The sequence below is a fragment of the Numida meleagris genome, chromosome 11 (genome assembly GCF_002078875.1).
Source record: "Numida meleagris isolate 19003 breed g44 Domestic line chromosome 11, NumMel1.0, whole genome shotgun sequence".
Classification (NCBI taxonomy): domain Eukaryota; kingdom Metazoa; phylum Chordata; class Aves; order Galliformes; family Numididae; genus Numida; species Numida meleagris.
Window position 1 is genome coordinate 18,514,580 of NC_034419.1, and position 25,056 is coordinate 18,539,635.

Here is a 25,056-nt window from a genome sequence, read left to right on the forward strand (position 1 = left end):
TCTAGCGCTGTTAGAGTTTTGACATGCCTGTGATTCTGTTTCATCAGGTAAACCCTGACTATGAGGAAGATGACCAGGAGTGTCAATCCTCAGTAAGTATAGGCAAGAGTATGATCTTGCCCCTAATTGAGGAGGGCTTGCACAGGCTCTGGTATTCAACTGGCCAGTGCTTAGATTGTCGAGGCCTTGTTGCTAGTGCAGACACTGGAAAACTGAGCGTCATCTGAAGGCTGCTAGGGCTTATGCAGAGGAGTGGGTATAAAAAGCTGGAGTAGACTTTAGTGAGAAGCAATACACTTGTAACCAAACTCATGTGTTACTTGGACCCCTTGCCTTCCCACTTTGTAGTATGTCTTTCTGTCTTCCTGTTTCTTAAGCCTCTGCTTTCTTGAAGCACTTTTTGAATAGGTCTGAAGAGCAAGTTGCTCAAGGTGACATCGGGTGTCATGTGTTCCTAGTGGGATGTTCACATCGTGTTGTGCCAGTCAGTCATCCTTGTTGAATTCCTGAATTCCCTCTCATTTAAGTGTGTCACAGGAAAGCCATGGTGAAGGGCCTACAGAGAAAGAATGGCAGGGTGAGAATGATTTCAGTGCCGTTCTTTCTTCCATTCTTTCCTGTGAAAGCAAACCTGTGTGCTTCTCAGTAAATGTTTTTGTGTTGAAGACTGAGTGTGCTGATGCTTTGTACTACTGGAAGCTTCTCATCGATGTCAAAGGGAAGCAGCATTGCTTCAATAGGAGAAAACAGAAGTGGAACAGCACTTTCTATTTTAACTTACATTTTTTAACTTGGATTAGATTGTGGGCTTATGTGAATTTCTTGGTCATTTATCCTGGGTAGGGGAAGATTCACTGCATTGTGAACTGAGAAGGAACTACTCCTGTATTTAAAAGGAGGTGAATGCTTTGATAGTGCTGCAGGGTTGAGATTACCTCTGAAAATGATTTGTTATCACAGACTAGCCACTAAGAAGCTAGCACTTTCCCCCAGATAATGAACTGCTATCCTTATTTCTTAGTAGTGTAGCAAACGCTCATCTTCTGCCAGCTTGTCTTCAGTAAACATAATTGTACAGTGGGAAAAAAACACGAACAAAAACTCCACACTGCTGTTGTTCCAGTGAGGGGGAAAAATATCCAACGCAAAAATGTCTTTTTTTGGCTTAACTTGAAAGTTAATCTGTGTGTTGATCTTTATTATAGACATCCATCCTACTGGGGGTAAGCTAATGCCTCATTCCCAAGCGCAGTAATGATGGTAACACACGGGCTACAGGGTTGTACTTTTTTCCCTACTGTGTTTTTTTACCACTAGGTGGCAAAAATAGACCATGAAGAATAGGACCTAGAGCACATAATTCATTTCTGACACAAAATTACTGCATTGCTTAACATTCACTCCCGATAACACAGTGTGGGCTGCTTACCATTGCTTTCATACATCAAATTCATTCAAATGTGAGCTCTCTGCAAGACTGTAGGTTTCTTTGCACAGCTGTTTTGCTGTTGTTTTCTCCTTATAGCTCAATGGAAGAACATTTTAAATGGGCATGAACGAGACGCCGCCTAACACCCTTTCAGTATTAGTGGGCTGCTTCTGTCAGTGTTGGTGCTGAACTTTTATTTCTCCCTGAATTGCCTCAATTCCTGCTTCCCAATTTATTAGTTTCCATTATCAGCTTTGCCACAGTTCTTGTAACTGACTGGTTGTCTCCTGATGTGCCAAAGGTATCAGAAATCATGAATGTAGAGCAATTGCCTTATAGTGGGGATGAAGGAGACTGCTTTAACTTGGAGAATTCAAACCAAATGAGCACATTTCTCCAGATGTAAAGCCTCCAGATGGACCCTTGAATGTATATAGTTGTTTCTTCTTTTGATGGCACATTTCCAACACATATCTCTGTACTGTGCAGCTAACTGTCTGTTCCCATGTGCAAAACCAAAGACTTTAAATGTCACTGTTTTGCAGCCAAGTTCACTGAATACAAATGTGCAAACTACAGAGTATTCTGAGGCACAAGCAACGTTAGGTAGCTATTCAGTATTTTTAAGGATTGGAATGCCCAACATCAAGAACTCGAAAGGCCGGTACTTGCTTTCAGCCTCCTTTAGGTGCCTGTCTTCCAGTGATGCCAAATACATTTCAAAGGCCAGTAGTGTCTAGGGTGGCCATATCACCAGATGTGCATCATCTGGAAGTGGTCAGAGTTCCTGATGCACTGTGTGGTGAATGACTGGGGGATTTTGAGTTTCTTCTGGCACCCTCTGCAAGACAGAGCTTCCGTTGTTTAGGATGCAATGTATATATCATTCAGGAATGCTCAGAAGTTGTTAACACTAGAGAAAGCAAGGAAATGTTTGACAAGAGGAGCTGCAGGTACCCTAAGGCGTAGTAGTCTTAACAAGTATCTGGAGTGGTTCAGAGTTAGGTCTACAAATTACAGAGCACATCCATTTAGCACTAGGCAGTTGGGCCTGGAGAGCTTGGGCTGACTGTGTGTGATGGGACTTCTTCCACAGCAGGACCCTGAGCAGGATGCCTCCAGAAGAGGCCTGCGCAGTGCTCAGGAGAAGATGGCGTACTCTCTGGTGTCTGTGCCTGAAGGAAATGATATCTCCTCCATATTTGAGTTGGACCCCACCACCCTGCGAGGAGGAGACAGCCTTGTCCCCAGGTACAGCTAACTGTTTTGAATTGTTTTCGCACTATTTTTTTCTTTGAAATTAAGGTGGTTCTTCAAATTAATATAGAAATAATGCCTAGAACTTCACTCTAGTACTTCACAGTGCAGTTACTGGTGACAGAACCCCAACTTAAAGGTTGGAAAACTGAGATGAAGTATCTTTCTTGCCAGTGAAGAAACTGTGGCTGAAGTCCGGGGTTTTCTGTAGTGCTCTTGCCATGACCTGTCTGTATTGCATTTGCTAGGACATGACTGGTGCTTAGCACTTCATTTGCTGTTGTATCTGATTAGTTAACTGTTCATATGCTACCTCTTGCTACTTGAAAGATACTGTACCTTTCAAAGATGCACAGTTTGAATGCAGGCTCTATGCTGTCCACTCCTACCCAGAAATGTTTGTTTTATGAACTTTATCCAGCTGACTCTTTGAATCATCAAATACTCTAAGTTAGTATAAGTGAACAAGGAAAAAAGAGTTATTCCTGTTATGGGAGCACGGGTAGAAGAAGTAGGTTTTTTTCCCACTTGCTCCTGCCAGCATTTTGCATTTTTGAACAATGTTAAGATTTCTTGTCTGGGAACCTGAGTCACACTTTGAAATTTTTGACTTTCTTTTAGAAACTCTTACGTCAGACTGAGACACCTTTGCACTAACACCTGGGTTCATAGTACAAATATCCCTATTGATAAAGAAGAGGAGAAACCTGTGATGCTTAAGGTAAGCCCTGTTACTTTTTTTTATGATTGCATCCTTAAATTTCTATACTTTCACTTATGTGTTGTTGATAGGAGTTCCAGTGCTTTGAGACTTGGGAGTTGGTCAAACAGTAAGCAGTATAACAGTAATTAATAGTGCCTACGCAGAGTATTTTATTGAGAAGATTGGGCTTTCATAGTAGTTTAATAGCTATACTGTTAAATTTCTAATATGTGGCAGTCAGCATGTGGAAGGTTTCTTTCTCCTGTTTATAGCAATATTTTGCAATCTCACTCTGAGATTTCTCTGTGTTGACAACACCTATGAGTTTGTACAGGGTGGTTCTGTTCTTATATTGTCAGAGTGAATCTGCGTAGGAGTGTGGCTTTTTGTCTTTATTAGTTGTTCACATGCTTACTGATACTACATTTTCTGCATTCTGATCTGATAATAAAACTTCTTTGGGTTTTTAGATTGGTACCTCTCCAGTAAAAGAGGACAAAGAAGCTTTTGCTATAGTACCAGTTTCTCCTGCAGAGGTTCGGGACTTGGACTTTGCAAATGATGCAAGTAAGGTGTTAGGTTCCATTGCTGGCAAACTGGAAAAGGGAACAATAACCCAGAATGAAAGACGGTAAGGAAACAAGAAGTTGGTTCAGATAATGTTTGCTTTACTTAATACCTGTTTCTTTTATTATTGATATGTGTGCACAGTAGAGGTTCTGTCAGCCCTCCCCTGTCGCTCTGTGAAATGAGTGCATGGGAACTGTTGTTGCGAATGTAGGGGAATAATCCGTAGCGTGCCTCTACGATGGGCTTTGCAAAATGAGTGTGGGAATTTATAATCCATCTTGTGAAGAGTGAACATATGACTTATGGCAAATCCTCTGACAATGTCTTTGAAAAATACGTGGCCGCTCAAAAAGAATGCGCAGTCTGCTATGTAAAACCAGGGGCCCGTGTGCTTCCGTAGGCAGTGTCTTTCATTTGGCCTAGAGGAGATGATAATCTGATCTATTTTCTCTGGCAGTTCAAAAGAACTGCTGAAAACTTAGTGATCGTATAGTTTGCCTTAAAGTGATGTCGTGTTAATGCTTCTACAGTTTGACTATTGAACAGTAACAGGCTGTAGCAATAGGGAGCACTGGTTCCTAACGTTAAATTTCAAACAAACCTTGGTGCTTTATCCACCATCTGGGTTAGTCTCTGATGCTGTTTGTCACTTAACGTTTTGAAATCTGTGTAACCTCACATTGTCATTGTTTTTTTTTAATGGAAAGAATTTATAGTCTTGTATTAACAACTTGTGACTTTTCTGTAGATCTGTTACCAAATTGTTGGAGGATTTGGTCTACTTTGTTACTGGTGGAACTAATTCTGGGCAAGACGTCCTTGAAGTGGTATTTTCTAAACCTAATAGAGAACGGCAAAAACTGATGAGAGAACAGAATATTCTAAAGCAGGTAGACTGCATTTTTCTCTAAACTATGCCTACAAGAAGGGTTGTTGGAAAGGAGATCCTAGTAGTAGAGAACCTGGTCAAAATGTTGGGACCAAAGGATCCGTTGAGTTTCTAGCCTTCGGCAGCTTGGCAGTGGACTCTAGGCATAGTATCGCTAGAGGAAAAAATGATAGAATATGGTTATGATCTTGGCTGCTCTGTGGCCAAGAAACACTGCGACTACAGTGTGTTTCTGATGTACCTTTTTGAAATTCATAAGTGCTAGCACAGTACATTTATGTTAACTTTAATCAGAGGGAGGCAGTGCCTCGTGGATTTATGTTTGGGTTTTAATGAATCCGTAGATTTTCAAGTTGTTGCAAGCTCCATTTACGGACAGCGGCGATGGCCCCATGTTGCGGTTGGAGGAGCTTGGAGACCAGCGTCATGCTCCCTTCAGACACATATGCCGGCTTTGCTACAGGGTACTGAGGCATTCCCAGCAGGATTACAGGAAGAATCAGGTTTGAAATACGTTTGCAGCTCTCAGTGATACGAATGTTTATACTGCTCCAAAAAAAAAATGGTGCCAGCTATTAAAACCAGACTCAAGTAGGGAGAAATGCTTTGGTATCCAGGCCAGGAGTGGGGGAGATGTTAAGGCTTTAAAGGAAGAACAATTAGAATGTAACTCAGTCACTGCCTGGGATGTTGGAATTAACAAACATCTTGCTGTTGTGTTATTGATTGTTTTCTGTAATTCTGAGAATGAATTGCATCACCTTTCTCTTTCCCTTTGATTCAAAGGAATACATTGCAAAGCAATTTGGCTTCATGCAGAAACAAATTGGCTATGATGTCTTGGCTGAGGACACGATTACAGCACTGCTTCACAACAATCGCAAGCTCCTGGAGAAACACATCACAGCTGCTGAGATTGATACTTTTGTTAGTCTTGTGAGGAAAAATAGGGAGCCCAGGTGAGACCTACATTTTTAAATACACAACCACCTCAGTCTTCTTAGAAAAATCTGTACTTGTCAACTTACTACCAAGCAAGCACAAGTAGTTCACTTCTTTTTTGGCATTTGCCATGTCTTCCTGCTAAGGCAACGGTCTTACTCTGTAGCGTTAAATCGGAGTTCTAAATGTTTTCTGTCTGAAATATAGGTTGCCTCAGTCTAAACCTCAGCATGGATTGATACCCTCTTGGCTTACATTTTCCAACAGGTTTTTGGATTATCTCTCAGATCTGTGCGTTTCCATGAACAAGTCTATTCCAGTAACACAGGAGTTGATTTGTAAAGCCGTACTGAATCCAGCAAATGCAGACATTCTCATTGAAACGAAGTAAGTCAGTGCCTTTAGAGATGGTTTTCCTAGTGTGAAACAGAAGGGAAGGGATTCAAAGCTGAGAGCACTTCTGGCACATCTAGAGAAAGCAGTCGAGTATGTGTGGAGTCCTCTTCGGATGCACAATAAATGGGTATTGATGACTGCAAAAGTCTGCAATGTGCGTTCTCAGACCTGCAGCCACAGACTTCTTTCTGATATTTTGTATTTTTCTTCCTTCAAATAGAAGACCTTGCAGGAAGGTGTTTAGGGTTCCATAGGCCTGATTCTCTTCTGGGGCTCACGCTTCCCTCTCTAAGCTGTCTGAGCTGACCGAGCACTTCTCGGGTAGAACATGGACTCTGCACTCAGCTTGTAGCAAAGCAGAAGCTGATGCATCCCTGCTCATCCCTTTCTCCCCCTGCTGTAGGGTTTTGGCCTCTAGCTTTCTGCATTGCCCTGCCATTGATGGAGCATCACTGCAGGCACCAAATCCCAATTGTCTGTTTAACAATGATGAGTTTATTCCGTACGTGGAATAGGGTACAGATAATCAGTATCTAAATACTGAGAAAGGGAAACAGGCCTTTGTCAGGTAGTACCAAAAACCCACGTGGCTGAGAATATCCTTGAAGAGTTAATTGTCTTCATCACGTTATAAAGACTAATTTATTTCCACCAGCACTTAAAGTTGCTGCATATTTTATTTGTTCATATATTGTATATTTGATTTGCATTTTTCATATGTATGGCTTCTAGTTGTTCAGCAAAAGAAAGATCTCTGTTACCCTTTTAGTTTTTAGTGGCTGACTTGTGACTAGCATTGTCACATAAGCAGAAAAGTTTTGATCCAGTTGGTATTTATGGGATCTATAGTACTGACCAAATGTTAGATATTTTTGTTTACCAAATCTTCCTTGTTTGTTGAATGATCTTTGAACCAGTTGTCACAGGAAGGTGCTTCTTGAAAGCCAGCCCTAATGTCTTTGTTTCTTCAGCTTCATCAGTTGAATGGAGCTGAAATGTGTAGGTACCATTCATCTTTTTTGGGGTCAAATGGAAAAGTTTACAGTCTAAATTCACTCTAATGCTTTTAATAACGAAACTCAAAGATTTTTATGTAGTAAATCGCTACTGCAGATCAAGTATGATATTCAGCTTTTACTTGGCATAGTTCAGGAATAAAATTTGTTTTCTTAATGCAGGTGAGATCATAAAATTACTTACTTTTATGTTACCAGTACATTTCAGCAGGTGTCTTGAAAGAAATGTTCTGAAAGATTTGCATGGGTCTTGGCAGTTTCTAGTCTAACCACACTTCGTTCTGGCAGGCTGGTCCTCTCTCGATTTGAGTTTGAAGAAGTGTCAAGTGGAGAAAATGCCTTGGAAGTTGGAGAAGATGAGGAAGAAGTGTGGCTATTCTGGAGAGACAGTAACAAGGAAATCCGCAGTAAGAGTATCAGAGAGTTGGCTCAGGATGCTAAGGAAGGGCAGAAGGAAGATCGAGACGTACTCAGCTATTACAGGTTAACAGCATGTGCAGTAGCTGGCTAGTGAAGTTCATCTAAACTGTTGTGGGGGAAAGCCTTCAGCATATAGGCTTCAGTTAAATTTGGGGAAAGGATGCTGGGTTCATGGATGAAATTGCCATTAAAAGGGAGTCTCTGAGTTGTGAGCTAAAAGCGTAAGGGTCATGGTTCAAAATAAAATTATCAGCATGAGAAAGTTTAAACTGATTTAAAAAGATTAGTTGAGGCTTAGAGTGCATTAAACGTGCACACCATTTAATGCCTGCATTTCTGCTTGGTTTCCACGTAAGTGGATGTTAATGCAGAGTCTGTATGCCAACTGTGTGGGTTACCTGCATTGAAATGGTACTTGGGGTGAATAAGCACTGTGGGAAGAACAAGATTTCAGTGTACAAATGGTTTTGCTTTTGACTAGAAAAAGTACTTCTTTACCCCCTGCCTTCTGTGTTTAGTACTGCTGCAGTATTCAGCAAGACAATCAGGGCATTCAGTAGTCTGACAGAATTCACCAGGGCAGTGTATGAACTTAAAATGCCACAAGTTAGGTTTGATTAATGCACTGTTCTTTCGTGCAGTTTGAGCTATGCTTTTAGCAGTTTCTAATGTGAAGTGATGTTTCCAGATGACTTGACAAGACACCAAGTTCTTGGCATAGTGTAAGATCAAGTTTCAGCCCAGACCAAATTCCTGTGTCTGGGTTTTTAACTTCTGAAAACAGTGTGACAGACTCAGCTCTGGTGGTACAGGGAGTACAGCTACGTTTTTTGGTACCTATTTTTTTTGCATTATCTCCCACGTTTAGATAATTTCAGTAGACTTCCCAATACATGTTTTTATTCCAACCTACTGGAGGGCTGTACTCAAAAGATAATCTTTTATAATATCAACTTCTAAAAATTATAGTTGCTTTCAAAATGGCTTGTATTACACTTTCTTTTAAACAGCATTGCTAGCGTTAGTTACTTTTAGCCCACGTTATAGTCTTCATATGCGCTGAAAACAGCTACTTAGTGTAGAGTTAGGTTAAACTACCATGAGGAGTGCTGGAGTTGAAAAGCAGTCTGTTGTCAATTCAACATTCATTTCCTTAAGAAATCTCATGGTTGCCACTGCTCAACACAAGTCTGTATGAGTGTTCATGAATGCTGGATGTTCATACTGAAGGTTAATCATCAGTCTGAATGTGCATAACTTAAATGCCAGTCACTTGCTCTTACAGACTGAAAAGCTAAGGAATAGTTTATTTTTTGACTACCATCTCTTGGACTGGAGAGAACAGAGCTCAGCAGTTGTTGAGCCATGTACCTAGCTGTTAAGGATTCTGTAGTGCATTCTGTTGTTCCTCCGTGAACCACCACGGCATCAGCATTAGTAAGAAGTGTTCCATCTTCTACAGTATCTAGGCTGAGCTGCCTTAAGTGTTCTTTGGATTCTTACAAAACTTTTGTTAATAGTATTACTTCTATGTAACTCTCTGGAAAATGAAGAACCCTTACATTTTATTCCTACACTGTTTCCACTTTTACTAGTGTTTGGTAAATACCTTTTTTTTCATTTTCCATAATGACTGGAAAATAGAAAATTCATCCATTATTACTATGTGTAATAGCTTATCAGTGCTACACACAGTGGATGGTTCTGGAAATTGAAGCTGTTTGTGTTTTACCCTTCTCCCCGAAGATACCAGCTAAACCTCTTTGCTAGAATGTGCCTTGATCGACAGTACTTAGCCATCAACGAAATATCTGGCCAGCTGGATGTGGATCTCATTCTCCGTTGCATGTCTGATGAAAACTTGCCGTATGACCTGAGAGCGTCTTTCTGCCGGCTCATGCTCCACATGCACGTTGATCGTGACCCCCAGGAGCAAGTAACACCAGTGAAGTATGCTCGTCTGTGGTCTGAGATACCTTCTGAAATTGCTATTGATGAGTAAGTACTTGCTGGAATGGTGTGGGAAAGGAAATTCCATCACTTAGTTATTATTGTTACTATTTTTAAACGAAACCAAATCGATCCTAATGGTTTTTTAATACTGTTTGTTTTGGTGTTGTTTTTTTTTTAGCCTATTCTCACTAGTTCTGTTATTCAAGCCATGTAGTAGATTCATTGCTTGTGATGTTTGGAGAGAATCTTCCTTAGTATAAAAAAAAACAAACCACCTTCCTGTCTATGTGTGGTGTAAAGTGTGAAAGCAGGGCCGTGTTTGCCTCTATTGGGGTGGTGTGATCAGTGACCCTGGAGAGGGGAAGCGAGGGGGAGGGCTGTTTCCTTCTTGCCTTATTTGATTGGAGCAGTGACTCTTCAAAGCTGATTGTCCAACGACAGGTAGCACAGTCAATAGCAAAAACAAGGGGGAAGATGCAGAAAGAAGTAATGTGCTGGATACAGTCACGCTGCTTAATTGCCAATGGAAAATATTCTGATACGGGGTAAAAAACCTATACAAAAACACAGCTCGACTGGAAACCTGATTTCTTGACTGTAGACCCATATCACCTCTTTGTAGCAGAAATAATTTAACAACAGCTGAACAGAATTGAACAAATCAAAACTCATTTTCTTCGGTCAGAAGCAACAGACACTGACAATTGTATTAACCATTAGGAATTTGATTCTTTTCGGTGTTCATGTTCAGTGTTTTCTTCCTTCCTCCCTTCCCTCCTCACTAACCTATTTATGAGAAAAATGCAGTAGCTCATAGTCAACCTTAAATACAAAAATAGAAAAATGGTTAGCTTAAGCCAAACAGTGAGTGGTGCATGATCAAAAAAGGGAGGGAAGGGAGGGAAGGTATCTAAGGAAGGTCATGGGCATTCTCTTTTTACAGTTCTCTCCAGAAACTGAGAAACTTAACATTTCTGTTACAAAAAAATTGAAGTCTACATTGAATATGTATTGTTTTTGTTTGGAGAGTAGTTAGCATCCACAGTCAGCATCTCTTGGCCACACTGTTCTCCTGAGTGCTGCACACAGCTTGTCAGATTCCATTTAAAAAAAACAGACATTATTTATTGGGACAAAACTCGTTTTGTTTTGTTTTCCTCAGACACTTTTAGATAGTGCAAAGTGACCCTATGGGGTAAAACAGCAAAAGCCAGGAAAGTCTGGTGTCAGCTTCCTGGCTCTCTCCATTGGACAAGCTGTTTAAGAGCCTGTAACTCTTCCTACATCTTGACTAACCACTGAAAAATTGCGTTGGGGAAGCACCCTGTGTGCACGCATGCTGAGTTCTGTTTGTTTTGTTTGCTTTCCTCTTCAGCTATGACAGCAGCGGAACTTCCAAAGATGAAATTAAAGAGAGATTTGCACAGACAATGGAATTTGTAGAGGAATACTTAAGAGATGTGGTGTGTCAGAGATTCCCTTTCTCAGATAAAGAGAAGAATAAGCTCACTTTTGAGGTAGTTATCCAGTTCTGATATTAACCTTTTTCTGGGGGATGTTGGTACTTTCTTCAGCAGCAGGAAGATGAGCAGGTACTCAGCCAGCGCTGAGCTGTGGCAGCCTGCCCTGCCTGCTGTGCTTCTCTCGTGCAGGCACTGCTTGCAGTGCTTCCACTGAGGTTTGTGACACTTTGTGAAGTTTGCTCTCGAAATGCAATTAATGAATGTGAACTTAGGTCTTAGAATTGCAGCAACTTGTTTACTTCTTGTGCTCTCAGTGTTATTACCAAGGCAAGCCTTACTGGTGTACATAGTCAGTAAAACTAAACGCTGTCTGCATGCACAGATATTCTCTAGACCTTACAGTATTACCAGTGCAGAGAACAATGCCATGCTCTGTGGCTTACTGACCAATTCACGGAGTCTGCAATAAAATGTAGTGAGTGTGTGCAGTAGTAATCTTGAACTACTGACGTAAAAATAAAACAATTTAAATGGAGAAGCATACTTCAGCTGATCAGTCTGACTTCAATATTTGCACCACGTGTGAAAGTATCTTTGTGGACTGTGAAGCAGTGCATGGGGAGGACTTGTGGGGAAACTGTAATCTGTAGATGTGGCATATGTTTTTTTTGTCATGCAAAGCCATAAAAAGCATTTGTACATACCTCCTCATCTCAACCTATCTCACCTTGACTGTAATGAGACAATGCAGTAGCCAGAGAACATTGATTGTATCCAGAGACCCTTGCTTCAAGCATTATAGCATTTGTGAGCAAGAAAACTTTGTAATAACATGCAGAACTACGCAGTTTTATATGGTATTGAGATATCACAACCAGAATATGACTCACAACCACGTTACTGATTTTTTTCACTCTGAAAATTTGATTTTTTGTAGCAAAATGTTTAGTATTGATCAGACTTTTTATTGTTGTTTTGGTAGGTGGTTAACTTAGCCAGAAATCTGATCTATTTTGGTTTCTACAACTTCTGTGACCTCCTCAGGCTGACCAAAATCCTCCTTGCTATATTAGACTGTGTGCACATCACTACCATCTTCCCTATTACCAAAATGGCAAAAGGCGAGGAAAGCAAAGGTAAGAGTGAAAAATATTGCTCATCAGCAGATTCTAGTTGGTGTAAAAATGTTAGTTTGGTTTCAACACCTTCTACTCAGCGCTGTCTGTGGCTTGGTTGTGAAGAATGGTGATGTCTGCGATGGAAGAGGGAGCGGGCAGGGGGGTTCTGAAGCATTGCTCCTACTGACTTTCACCTGTTGCAGGGATTTAGGTGTCTGGCTGCCTTTAACGTTGAGACAAGTTCTCTTTGTAGGATGTGAAGGGTCCTTGGCCTGTTAATGCAGTCCCATTACACCAACGTAATTACATGTTTACCTACCTCTCTGAAGGGAGCAATGTGATGAGATCAATCCATGGCGTCGGCGAGCTGATGACCCAGGTGGTGCTGAGAGGAGGGGGATTCTTGCCCATGACCCCACTTGCTGCTGCTCCTGAGGGCAATGTCAAGCAGACTGAGCCGGAGAAGGAGGACATCTTGGTGATGGATACGAAGCTGAAGATCATTGAAATACTTCAGGTACTAGCATCGCAAACTAATGGGCATTTTGTTTCTCTCTTTAAGTCAGTATAGTGCCATGCTAGGGTTTAATTTACTCCTGCCTTGTATGTACCTCTTTTTGAATGTTACAAGGGCGACCTTTTCAGGCATGGAGCACTCATGGTACATATGACGACATTATGCCACGACTGAAACAATGTAGTGGACTTGAATCTGCAGCAGACTCGTGTGTGTTTAACAGTGGCTTGTGAAGAGCTGATTTGCTGAAGCAGAGGGCTCTTCCTCCCCACACTGTTTTAGTAGTTTCTCAATCTCCAGGACCATCTTGTTAAGCGTCCCAAGGAGGGGAGTTAAGCTTGATGCTTGTTTCTGGATAGCCATCAGCCCAATCAGTTGATGCATGCACATTTGCCGCTCTCTTTCAGTCTCTTCCATCTTTGGCTTTTCCCTCTTGTTCACTCCCGAATCTTCAGGACATGAAGATAAAAGTTCTTTTCCCCTTTTCTGCAGCTCTGTCTAGATGGTGACACAAAAATACTGTGCTCAGATCCATTTTCCCTCCCTCGCTGTACAAGCTGAGAACTGTTGGGAACTTCATGGGCAAGATCATGTAGGCCAAAATGCTGAAAAAGCTGTGTGGGTGGAAGCATGCAAAGCAGCAGGAAAGCCATGGTGTGCCTTCCCCCTGCCCTCCGTGGGAGGCTTTGCACAGAGCTGCATCTGAGGTCATGCCCTTCCTCTCAGCAGCAGATGCAGCACGTAGGGGAGGCTTGATTCACTTCCTTTCACCATTTCTAATTTTAGTTAAACCGAGAACTTCTCTCATATGGCCTGGCATGCCACAGTGGGGTATTTTAATGCACCAGTATTCCCCTGTTACCATAGGCTATTAAAACTGCTATTAAGCATTTTCTCCTGAACGTGAGGATGCATGGTTTGGACAGCAGTGAGGTATCAAAACTCTGCCAAAGGCTTTTATTTGTAAAGTTTTATTACTGTGTGCCTATCATACTCACTGAAGTCATTGAAAAAAAATTAATGAATTCTGGGATTTGAAAAAAACAAACAAGCAGTGCAGTGCATACTTCCACGTACCTCGTCTCCAAGCTAAATCCACTCTTTTATAATGTTGATCTTGTGTGGGGAGTGCTGTGTTGTGTAAATTGTGTGTCTGTGTGTGTGTGCTGGAATCAGACAAGCTATTTCAACGTTTCTACTACTTCTGTATCGTCAGTTCATTTTGAATGTGAGATTGGACTACAGAATCTCCTGCCTACTTTGTATATTTAAACACGAATTTGATGAAAGCAACGCCCAGATGTCTGAGTCACCCACTGGAAGCAGTAGTCAAGAAATGCCAGCAAACGTACCAGGTTAGTAACCTTGCAAAGAATGACTTTGTGTTAGGAAAGGTTCTTCAATCTTAGTCAGTAATCGATTCGGGTTCTTGCTCTGGCCTATGAACACTGGTCCCACGGAAGCAGTGCAAACACAAGGCTGCCTGGTAACATCAGTAGTCTCTATTTTGTACTTACCATCAGTTTTTTATTCAAAATGTTCTTTTTACTTCGCTGCCTCTTGTGCCCAAGAGTAGGTTGTGTCAGTGAACTGACGTATAAATGGCAAGTGCAGTGGCATTCAGCTCAAGCTGACCTTTGTACCTCCTGCTGGTTGGAGAGCTGGGGCAGCAGAGAGGGAAGAATATGTAGCTGCCAACATTCCTGCAAAAATATGCCCAGCACTTTTTTAATTTCTTTTATTTCAAAGTATTAATCGTTGCCAGTAAAATAATATATACCTTCTACTGGAAAACGCAAAGCCCTTTCTGTCTGTTGAGCCATAGGGGTATTGTTGCCACTGCACTGGAACTTGTAGCTGCAGCCAGGTGTTCCTTGTGGATGACCCCTCTGAAACTTACACCATTTCCCATCGGTGTCTGGAATGATGCAGGTGCCATCTGAAAATAGACAAGAAGAATAAGCCTGGATGTTGCTGAAGTGGTTATAAGCTCAGTTTGTGAGCTGATGGCAGGTTAATGTATTTTCTTAGGTTATCTTAGAAAACTGCTTCAGTAACGTGTGTGTTCCGTTCAGCTTACTGTGACTCTCGCATACACCTACATCAACACTTACGGTTTAAAATGTGCTTAGACTGAAAAAACATCTCTGGTGCAACTCTGACACCCCGTATTTGTCTGCTCTCATTTTCTCAGGAGCCCTAGACTTTGAACACATTGAAGAACAAGCTGAAGGAATCTTTGGTGGAAGGAAAGTATCTCTTCAGTAGTGCTAACTGAGGTGTAGCTCAGCAGTTCCCAGGCTGTGGCCCCCAGTGTGCTCATAAGGACTGTGGATTGCAATTGCAAGTGAGGTGGTAAATGGAAAAGGATTGGAAGCAGCTGCCCCAGTTGCACAGGCTTTGTTTTCCTGAAATACCCTTGATACAGCTTGAAGTAACGTCCATTTAAATTAAAAGCCACGGATAAGATGCAGGTGGTCCTTCAGTCAAAAAAGATCTTCACTGCAGTGCTTCGCTTGTGTGGGTGAAAGCAAAGCTGGAGGATTAGTGCATCTAAGCTGAGTGCTGCTGGAAAATCTTAGGTGGAAAAGTTTGTGTAAGGAAGGATTGGGACTTCTGAGACAGATCTACTTAGCCATACTTATTTTTTTTATAATGCAGAATTAGATTGCACATGCATGACAGAACAAAACAACCTGCTTTCTTTCTGGAGTTGCTTATACTCCTTAAATCACAGGATGTAAAATCAGTGTCAGACTTAAGTACTTGGGTTTATCTTGATATTCCACCCACTCACTCTGTTGGAGCACCATGAAGGTGAATATTCTAATAGCCCTTAAGCTGTTCAGAGAGCTGTAGTTCCTTTCTGTAAACCTAAGATAACTGATTTCTTAAATGAGGGGAGAGAGAGAGATTCACTTACAGAATTAATGACCAGAATTTGTAATGCAAGTGTGCGTATTTGGTTGGAAGCAGAATTTGGGAAAGATTCAGAGTCACTGGGATATTTTATCGCCTACAGAAAAGAAATGCAGAGGAAAGGCAGCAAAGAGGAAAATTACTAGTGCTTGGCATAATTGATATTGCAACCTGGATGCAGAGGAATTTGTGTATTTTGTGGATAGAGAGGGTAGTATGAGGAATGGGCAGGAATTATTTGAGCAGTAAGATAAGACTGACGTGGGGACAAATAATTAGTCATAATTTGTCCCTGAAAAATATGGGTTGCATGCAGCTGCATGCTGAGTGAACTGTGAGTAATGAGATTCTGGAATAGTCTTCCAAGTAAGCATCACACCAAAAGAAAAAACCAAATCTGTATGTCTTCAAATAGCATTTGATTTGATAAATATTCTACTCATTTAGAAATGAGAGATTTTCCAGCGCAGGAAACTAGACTTAGAAACCTGCTGGAATGATATGCCCGATATTCTAGTAAATTCCTACACTCTGTTGTTTCCAGTGAGGAGAATACACCATTGGATTTGGATGATCACGGTGGCAGAACGTTTCTCAGAGTTCTGTTGCATTTAACCATGCATGATTATCCTCCCCTGGTCTCTGGAGCACTGCAGCTTCTCTTCCGGCACTTCAGTCAGAGACAAGAAGTCCTTCAAGCTTTTAAGCAGGTATGTGTGTGTATTAAGAGCACTGCTCTTCATCTGAACATGTATGTTGTAGTTTAAAAAGAAAAAAAAAGAAAATCTTCTTGTGCCACTAATGGATTGCATTCATGTAAGGTTCAACTGCTTGTTACCAGCCAAGATGTTGACAACTACAAGCAGATAAAACAAGATTTGGACCAGCTGAGGTCTATTGTGGAAAAATCCGAGCTTTGGGTGTACAAAGGCCAGGGCCCTGATGAGGCTATGGATGGAGTGCCAGGTGAAAATGAACACAAGAAAAAAGAGGTAATTAGGTTGTTCTTCTCCAGATTCTTATGTGAATATTTCCTGAAAATCTAACTGTTCCCAGACCCGTGACTAAGACAAGCATCTTGTCAGCAAGTTGCATAGCCCGGTAATGCTGTCTGTGTTGGTTTTAGACTAAGGCAAGAATAAGAGGGGAACTTAGACCAGCTGATGCCAATTAGTCTCAGGTGGAAACTGCTCAGAACTAGGTGATGCTGCTAAAGTGTCAACTTCAGATTCTAACACCAGGGTGCCTGCACCCAAAGTCAGGCAGATAGACTGTACTCTCAGCATAATGGATTTTTTCCATATTCTTTGGCTAAATTATTTGCATATTTAGTGTGGAGTTGTTTGACTTTCTTGTAGCTGTTAGCGTGGTGTGTTTATTAAGTGTTGAGTTTTATAGTAAGTCCGCTAGCGAAGCCAATGAATGAGTGCTAAGATGTACAGAAAATGCTAAAGCATCACATGCATACGACATACAATACTGTAGAGAGAAGTCTTGAAAAAACCCTGCATATTTTTCACTTTTAAGTATTCACTATTATTAAATGGCAGAGAATAGTGCTGAAGGAACCTGTTAAAAGCTGGTGCTTTGTTGTGCCTGATAGAACTGGGTTCCCCCAGTACACTCATCTGCCTTATAACTAATTAAATGCCTTTGTCTCAATATCATTGTAATCAAATAGAAAACAGAGGATGAAAGAATGCAAGAAATAGTTCCTGGAATCTGAATTGTTATTGTTGGAAGTAGAAGTAATTTACTGATTGCTTTCCTTGTGTCTAGTTAGACATCTTTTGCTGTTCATACAATGACAATTTAATAATAGTAAAGGGGGAGAGAAAATTTTTGACGGGGAGGACTTGATTACAGATGGAACTTGACAAATGAAGGAAAGGACAGGAGGTTACTGTCTCTAAAATTATCCCACCGTCACCTTATTTTGTGTTATAGAGGTCTTGACAGGATAATTATACGTATTTTTCTGAGACTGAGACTGGCAGCAGACTGAAGGCTGACACCCCTTTCCAGGAGGAGAGCAGTCACTATCCTCGAACAGTAATTTTAGTCTTCACGAAGAGCATACTACAAGCTTCTAATAAACTGTCTGATTCTTATTCACAGGAAGGTCACAGCAAGTCACAGAAGCCTGAAAGTACTAGCAGCTACAACTACCGTGTAGTAAAAGAGGTAAAACTGCTTTTTTTTTTTTATAGTTAAATGAAAGTATAAATGAGTAACACAGCTCTGGAGAGCTGCAGTCAGAGGGAGACACCCAGGAAAGTCTGAGTCACTCTTCCATTGTGGAAACTATTTGCTGAGTAATAACATAACCCAACTTGAATGAGAAGCCAGGAGTATAATAAGCACGACATGTGTGTTCTTTCCTTAAGAATGGATTAATGAGAAAGACAATGTTTTGTTGCTGTTTCAATGGTAACAATGTTTTTACTATTAAAGGCTATTAAGGAAGTAAGCAAGTCAAGAAGCTACTTTAACTGTTCTGTCCTGAGTAGTTCACATGCAAAAACTGTGCTGTTGAAATTTAATTTCAAAAATACCAAACAAAGAGCACGCATTGGCGCTGCTGTGTTCTTGGTAATGGGCTTTCTGCAGCACTGTGCTGCGGGGCCAGATGGTAGCCTCACTTTACACCGCTAAATTCTGCAGGACCAGCACTAGTCAGAGATGAAGTGGGTAGTGCCCAGGCCGCTGACCACCAGATGTGATGATGGATCTGTTGCCTCAGTGCTTCCCTTGCCTGTGCCAGAGATGACACTGCACTGGCTGCTGCGTCCTGGGAGAGGGGCGAGCGACTCGGGCATGGCTGCTGCCTCCTGCTTCTCAGCTGCAGCTCGGTCCTTCTGCCTTCCTACTGCTGTTGCAGGAGCAACCAGGCTTTAAGCCAGTCTTAACTTCTCATCTTGAGGCTGCAGAACTTGATTTTGCTCACTAGAATCATTACTGTTGATGCAGATGTGTTTTCTGATGTTAGCTCTCTCTGGGAGCCATCTGGCACTTTCTGAAATACAGCCTGGTTCTAAAGCAAGTCTCTTCTCCAGATCCTGCTCCGGCTCAGCAAGCTGTGTGTCCAGGAGGGCGCCTCGGTCAGGAAGAGCCGCAAGCAGCAGCAGCGACTGCTGAGGAACATGGGAGCACACGCGGTTGTGCTTGAGTTGCTGCAGATCCCTTACGAAAAGGTTGGGTTTCTGTACAACTACCACTTCATGTTATGTTGATGGGCTTTTAATACCTCGTCCAAGTATTCGTTGTTGCTATGCAGTATCTGTATGATAGCCATTCGGGGAACGCTAAGGGACACAAGGGAGCTTAGTCCCCTGTAGGGTACATCAGCAGATCTGCCCAGTAGCTACACACAGTGCAGACCCCCCCCCTGCCTGCCAGTCCCAGAGTCCCTCTTAGGCATGAATTAATACCAACTGGCTAACCAGCGGAGGGCTGCAGTTCATAATTAGACATATCAGAGTGCCACGTGTAGTGTCAGTGGTACAGGGTGAAACTCTCTTGGGCCAGGCTGCTGTACACATTGCACGGCACTGCATTGTGCTGATGGAACACGCCCTGAGTTCATTGCCCTGTTGCCCATTAGTCACTGGCGACAGGTACTTATCATTGCATAAGTGAGGGAGCTTGTCACATTCTAGCACTTACTCTGCTGTCCTCTGTTCCAGACCCCACAGGTTTCTGAAAACCAGTAATTCTAGGCAATAGCTTTGAATAATGTGAAGCTGAGTCTCACTGTCTTGCTAAGAAAAAAAATCAGCAGTAACAGCCTCTCCGATAACTCTGCCATTCTGTCCCATATTTGTGAATGTGCTACTGAACAGGCAGGGTGGAAGGTGTTTCACCCTTGGAAATGCGTGAAACCTCTTAAGAATAAAAACAGTGATTTTCCAAGCTGCGTTTTTTGCCATCAGTAATCTACATGATGTCAGAGGAAAGGCACCGGTTCCTGAAATGTGCTTGGACGCATGCAAGTAGTGTGCACATTCCAGTAAATACAAATTGGACTTAACTGTTGCAATAAGAACTTTCCATCTCCTCTTTGCCATGAACTACCTATCTGTCACTGCTGAAACGCATTTCAACAGAACGTGGCAATTTTCCTTGGTAGCCCTAAGGTGATGATGTGTTCTGGTTTGGCCAGTGCAGTTCTCTGTTCAGAAGTGTAAAAGTGACTAAAGCACGTTGCTGGCAGGCGTGGGCACGGAGTCTGTGATTTTAAAGAATAAACTACTGTAATTTCTATTACGGTCTTTAGTTTTGATGATCTTTAGAACTGCGAAGCAGGCCAAACTCATCCCTAATGTCTGTGAACTGGGTGGAGGTTTGTTTTTCTTTGGAGTGTGAGAGATACGTGACAGTTCTCTTGCAGAGCTGGAACTGGGACTCATCTAGTGCTCACCTGAAAGTGAACCTTCAGATTCTTTGTAACCCCATCGTATTTGTCATGCAATCACAGGCTGAAGACACAAGGATGCAGGAGATAATGAAGCTTGCACACGAGTTTTTACAGAACTTTTGTGCTGGGAACCAACAGAACCAGGCATTGCTGCACAAGCACATAAACCTGTTCCTTAACCCTGGGGTAAGAATAACCTCATGCCGTAATTTTTTTTCCAGCGAGCAAAGAGAACGGATTGTCCTTGGTAATTGCCTTTTGGCCTGGTCTGATGCAAGACTGGTTGAAGGGGTCACACTTTGTTTTCTTTCTAAAGCCTCAAAAGCTTGTTTAGGACCATTTCAGTGTAGAAAGTTCAGGAGGCTGAAGTGGGCTAAAAAGAAATAAGCTGAGATACAAGGCACAGTATTGAAAGGTTGGCTCCTCGGAAGTGGTCTGTTTGGTCCTACACCCACCCTGCAGGGGTGTTGGCTTTATCTTGATCTCTCTGTGAATTTGGTGATGTGTTTGTTTTCTAATTTCTTTCTTCCATCCCTTTCGCTAGATTCTGGAAGCAGTAACAATGCAGCACATTTTCATGAACAACTTCCAGCTTTGCAGTGAGATTAATGAACGCGTCGTTCAACACTTTGTCCACTGTATAGAAACACACGGCAGAAATGTTCAGTACATAAAGTTCCTGCAGACAATTGTCAAGGCGGAAGGAAAATTCATTAAGAAATGCCAAGATATGGTAATGGCTGAGGTGAGAGCTGCAGAGATTTGCAAGGTCTGAACAGAAGTTTTCACATACCATTTGGTGAAAATGACAAATTGATCCTCTCGCTTCTGGGACTGCCAAGAAGCTGACAGTTAGCTCTCTCAATGCAAAAAGAGCATACAGCTCCAGAAAGCACAGGCTGTTTTTGTGACCAAAAGCTTTCTGAGCTCTTCACCTATAGATGCAAAGAGCGGTTGGTTATTAATGATACTTGCAAGTTATTTTCCAGGCTTCTGCAGAGCAGTGTATAGGCAAGCTTAGTTTGAAGGGAGGCTGCCTTTCCATAGGAAAACTGTCTCTAAGAGAAGTAGTTTAATTTCAATATTCTAATACTGAAGGAAAATTTTACCATGATAATAATGTAATTTGATGGGAGTTTTGTTTCTTAAGTAGCTGAATATGTAAGTTCTTGGTAAGTGCTGAAGGAGGAAAAGTCTGAGGGACTTTACCAATATATGCGTGTAGGTAACAGGGAACTGGGGATGTCAGGATAGAAGGGAGAGGTAAGTAAAGGGTAAATAAGTCCCTTCACGTGGGATTTTGGAGGCAACCTGTTTGACAGTGTATTTGCATAACTAATGGCATTTTTATTGGCCTCCACGGCAGGGGGAGCTCGAGGATCAGATTTGTCAAGCTCTGGCTTCTACGCATCAATCTTAATAAATTGATCAGAGGTCTTCAGTGTTTTGCAGTTCAATTTAAAAATGACTTTGTGAGCTTCTCAACGTGAAGTTGGGTCGGTGAAGATGTTCAGCAGTCAGCTTTGACCAGGGTCAGCAGCTGCTGAGGAGGAAGGGGTTGCCTTCTGCCTTTTATCGAGCTGGTGACCCCAAGCTCTACCTGGAGGGCTGTCTGATCCCTACAGCTGTGTGCTTTGTAGTGCTCAGCCCCACAGCAGCTCTCAGTCTGCTCGCTGTCATTTTCTTTGTGGAGTCAGAGGAGGTCCCAAGTGCTCTGGAGCTCTGGCCGCCCTGATCTGAAATGTGAAGTTGATAGAAATCTTCAGTATGTGACTTAACGTGTCACTTGCTAGCCTTGGAAAATTGATGGTGTTTGTTCAGAAGGGTGGAATTACTGAGCCTGGCAGCCCTCCCACCCGGCGTGCCCTCAAGGCATTTTTCTGAACAAAATGGTACATCTACAGCTTACTGCATTAAAAAGTCAGCTCAGGCAATATACGTGAAATTAAAAAGTACAATGGAAAGTCACAAGCTTCTTGGCACAACTTCTGTCTAAGCAGTCAGTTGGACTGACTTTGAAGTTCCCCAGCAGTTTAGAAGTGGTAAATTCTTTAAGAGAAAGTGTTGTACTTGAGCTGTGCACCCTGTGAGGGGAGCACCAGAGGAATGCCCAGCTCACTTGGTGGCTGTGCTTCTTTTAAGGTTCCAAAGAATAGCTAATCAGGACTTAGCCTGTAACAGCCCGCTGATTAGGGGAGGATGCTGTGGGGAGATGCCCAGGCTTTGATCTGTTAATGAAATATTTTTCTTTCTTGTTAGCTGGTGAATGCGGGAGAAGACGTCCTAGTGTTTTACAACGACAGAGCCTCCTTCCAGACTTTGGTGCAAATGATGAGATCGGAGAGAGATCGGATGGACGAGAACAGCCCGCTGATGTACCACATCCACTTGGTAGAACTGCTGGCTGTGTGCACAGAAGGCAAGAATGTCTACACAGAAATAAAATGCAACTCCCTCCTTCCTCTGGATGACATCGTTAGGGTAGTAACCCATGAGGATTGCATACCTGAGGTGAGGGCTGTTTGGAGACACTGGCCTGTGTGAATTTGAAATGTACTGACTTCGGGCAAGAGAGATCTAGTATTGTTTGGTCCTTTTGGCCTGATAAAGCTTGTGGGGCAGGTGAGCAGCAGCAGTGAGCTGGGAAACAAAATTTCTCTCCTGGTCCTGCTATAGACAACCCTAGTGATTCTGGGTAGCTCCGTGAAATCCTTTAGTTTCCTTGCCCTTAAAATGGGGGTATGATGCTCTGCATGTTTCTTTTATAGAGTTCTTGAAGCAGAGAAGTTTATGGAATATGCTACTAAACTTGAACAGATGGTTCTGCAGAACTGGAAATGATTATAATGCTGACGTTTTGTCTGCAATACTCCCAGTGTTTCTTATTGGATGATGTCTTGCTATTCATGGCATTAAATTTCACCCGTGCTTAAATAAAAGGAAGTTGAGCTACAAATGATTTATGTAGCAGTTTTAGAGTGACATTATATCCATTCGTAATACTTTTCAGGTTTTCATTTTTTAATGGTAACTTTTTTCTCCACTTTTAGGTTAAAATTGCATACATCAACTTCTTGAATCATTGCTATGTGGATACAGAAGTAGAAATGAAAGAGATTTACACCAGTAATCATATGTGGAAGCTGTTTGAGAACTTCCTGGTTGACATCTGTCGGGTAATGATTTCTGTATCTAGGGACTGAATTGAAAAAGTTTAACCTCTGTAGTATATAGCAATAAAAATAAGACACAGTGCTGCTGCATCAAGGCAGTAAGTACCCCCAAATGCTGTGCCTTTTCACATTTATATCTGCCTTTTCCTCTGTGCCTGCGGATTTCATTAGTCATATTCCATGGAACACATTAATATTTTCCTTTCTTCTAAAAAAAAAAAAGAGAGAGAAAAGCCCCACACCCTGCTCCTTTGTCTAATGCATTTTTCTGTTCTGCCACCTGGCTTGCTTATTCTGGCTCTGATAGCTAGTTCCTTCCCAAGCAATAGTCAATGTTTTTTGGCAGGTCAGGACCGTTTTGTTTTTCCAAGCTTGGCATTTGTTTGTCCCTGTGGCTTTCTGCCTGGGATTCCAAGTATTTCCCCATATGAAAGCATTACCCCTTGGTCCTTCCTATCCTCCTAGTTTATTTCTTCTAAGGAACCCTTTCTTCCCCTTACTCCTAAACATGCTATATGCCAACATATTGAAACAATGAGAGCGTTGGGGTTTGCCTTTGCATGTGCTAGAATTACAGAGATCCCAGTATCACAAATACTGTACTGACAGGGAACTCCAGTCCGTATTGCTTATTAGTCTGTTTTGGTTGAGCTGCTTCTGATCTAATAACGAATTGTCTTGCAGGCTTGTAACAACACCAGCGACAGAAAGCATGCTGACTCCATATTGGAGAAGTACGTTACAGAAATAGTGATGAGTATCGTCACCACTTTCTTCAGTTCCCCATTCTCTGATCAGAGCACAACTTTGCAGGTAGGAAAAAAGAAGAGCGATGGATGAAGAGATGGTGCCAACATGATTATGTTAATTCCGCGTTGGTTCTGTTATCAGTTCAAAAGAGACGTGTGCAGATATGTATTCTTTGTGACCAAGATGTTTATTTGAGGTAGACATGGGTAGAAAATTTGTATATCAGTGTACAAACACTTTCTGTGAGAACAGTTTCAACTTAATGGATAAATTCAATTCTGAACCACCATTGAGACTACGTGGAAACTCCCTCCTGAAGACCTGCGTGTCATCATGAGGTTAGCAACTGGATGGCAGGAAAGAGTTCTCCAGAGCACGCTGAGGAAAGAAGAGAAAGCTTTGGTGGCAGGCCTTCCAGATAGGGGGAGTGGAAGTTGCACTACAGAGGGTACAGAACCAGTATGTTTGTATAAGATTATAATTGCCTTTAAAAACAACAAAAATGCAAAACCTCTGTTCCATTAAGCTGAGTAACTTCTGATCTTGAAAAAAAGTGTGGGGGAGAACTTGGAATGTTTGTGACAGAAGATAGAGATTTCCTCAGCAGAACAGCAGTGTCAGGACATTGCCCTAATGTTTGTATTTCAGCACAAAGATAACATCATTCTTTTATTCATAAATAACTTGGGAGGAGTGTGGGCGGGGTGGTCAGGTGTCTGGCTGATCTCAAGTCTGAGTATGGTGATTGCTGAAACTTGATGCAACCTCATCGTGACAATGGCAGTTGTTCAGAGTGCAAACTCCAGGTTTGTAATTGAATTCAACTGGCAGCAGGTTAGGAAGCATCTTGCTTCCCAGAGGCAGCCATAAGGGGCAAGTGCCAATTGACTGTGGCAGTCCCTCATCACGGTGTGTGTTGTAACCCTCTGGATCATGCTGTGCTGCCTGGGTGACTGCAGGCTTCTGGGAAAATGTACACAGAACTGCTGTGTGACTGCATCAGGTGAGGAGTTCTTTCTGTCCAGCATTAGCAGTATGTTCCTGCCCTCACTGAATCGGAGTGTAGTTGACCCGTGCCTGGATGACCAGTTTCCAGCCCGATCCGTCCAACTATTTTATATTCA

At 42.1% G+C, this 25,056-nt stretch overlaps 1 protein-coding gene across 11 annotated transcripts in view; it reads left to right on the forward strand.

The window, feature by feature from the left end:
* ITPR1 (inositol 1,4,5-trisphosphate receptor type 1) overlaps positions 1–25,056 on the forward strand; it is a 152,857-nt gene that overhangs the window by 46,365 nt on the left and 81,436 nt on the right. For 7 of the 11 annotated variants that reach the window (XM_021409097.1, XM_021409102.1, XM_021409104.1 and 4 more), the window contains 24 exons: positions 48–92; positions 2,526–2,680; positions 3,308–3,407; positions 3,860–4,020; positions 4,708–4,849; positions 5,193–5,351; positions 5,635–5,807; positions 6,058–6,177; positions 7,491–7,685; positions 9,369–9,620; positions 10,951–11,092; positions 12,021–12,174; positions 12,486–12,673; positions 13,890–14,028; positions 14,868–14,922; positions 16,137–16,302; positions 16,414–16,584; positions 17,711–17,776; positions 18,649–18,786; positions 20,070–20,195; positions 20,554–20,754; positions 22,269–22,520; positions 23,060–23,185; positions 23,867–23,995. In XM_021409097.1, the coding sequence (XP_021264772.1) occupies positions 48–92; positions 2,526–2,680; positions 3,308–3,407; positions 3,860–4,020; positions 4,708–4,849; positions 5,193–5,351; positions 5,635–5,807; positions 6,058–6,177; positions 7,491–7,685; positions 9,369–9,620; positions 10,951–11,092; positions 12,021–12,174; positions 12,486–12,673; positions 13,890–14,028; positions 14,868–14,922; positions 16,137–16,302; positions 16,414–16,584; positions 17,711–17,776; positions 18,649–18,786; positions 20,070–20,195; positions 20,554–20,754; positions 22,269–22,520; positions 23,060–23,185; positions 23,867–23,995 (3,555 nt within the window). The remainder of the gene's footprint in view (positions 1–47; positions 93–2,525; positions 2,681–3,307; positions 3,408–3,859; positions 4,021–4,707; positions 4,850–5,192; positions 5,352–5,634; positions 5,808–6,057; positions 6,178–7,490; positions 7,686–9,368; positions 9,621–10,950; positions 11,093–12,020; positions 12,175–12,485; positions 12,674–13,889; positions 14,029–14,867; positions 14,923–16,136; positions 16,303–16,413; positions 16,585–17,710; positions 17,777–18,648; positions 18,787–20,069; positions 20,196–20,553; positions 20,755–22,268; positions 22,521–23,059; positions 23,186–23,866; positions 23,996–25,056) is intronic. The other 4 variants (XM_021409099.1, XM_021409103.1, XM_021409098.1 and 1 more) reach the window with 3 other exon arrangements.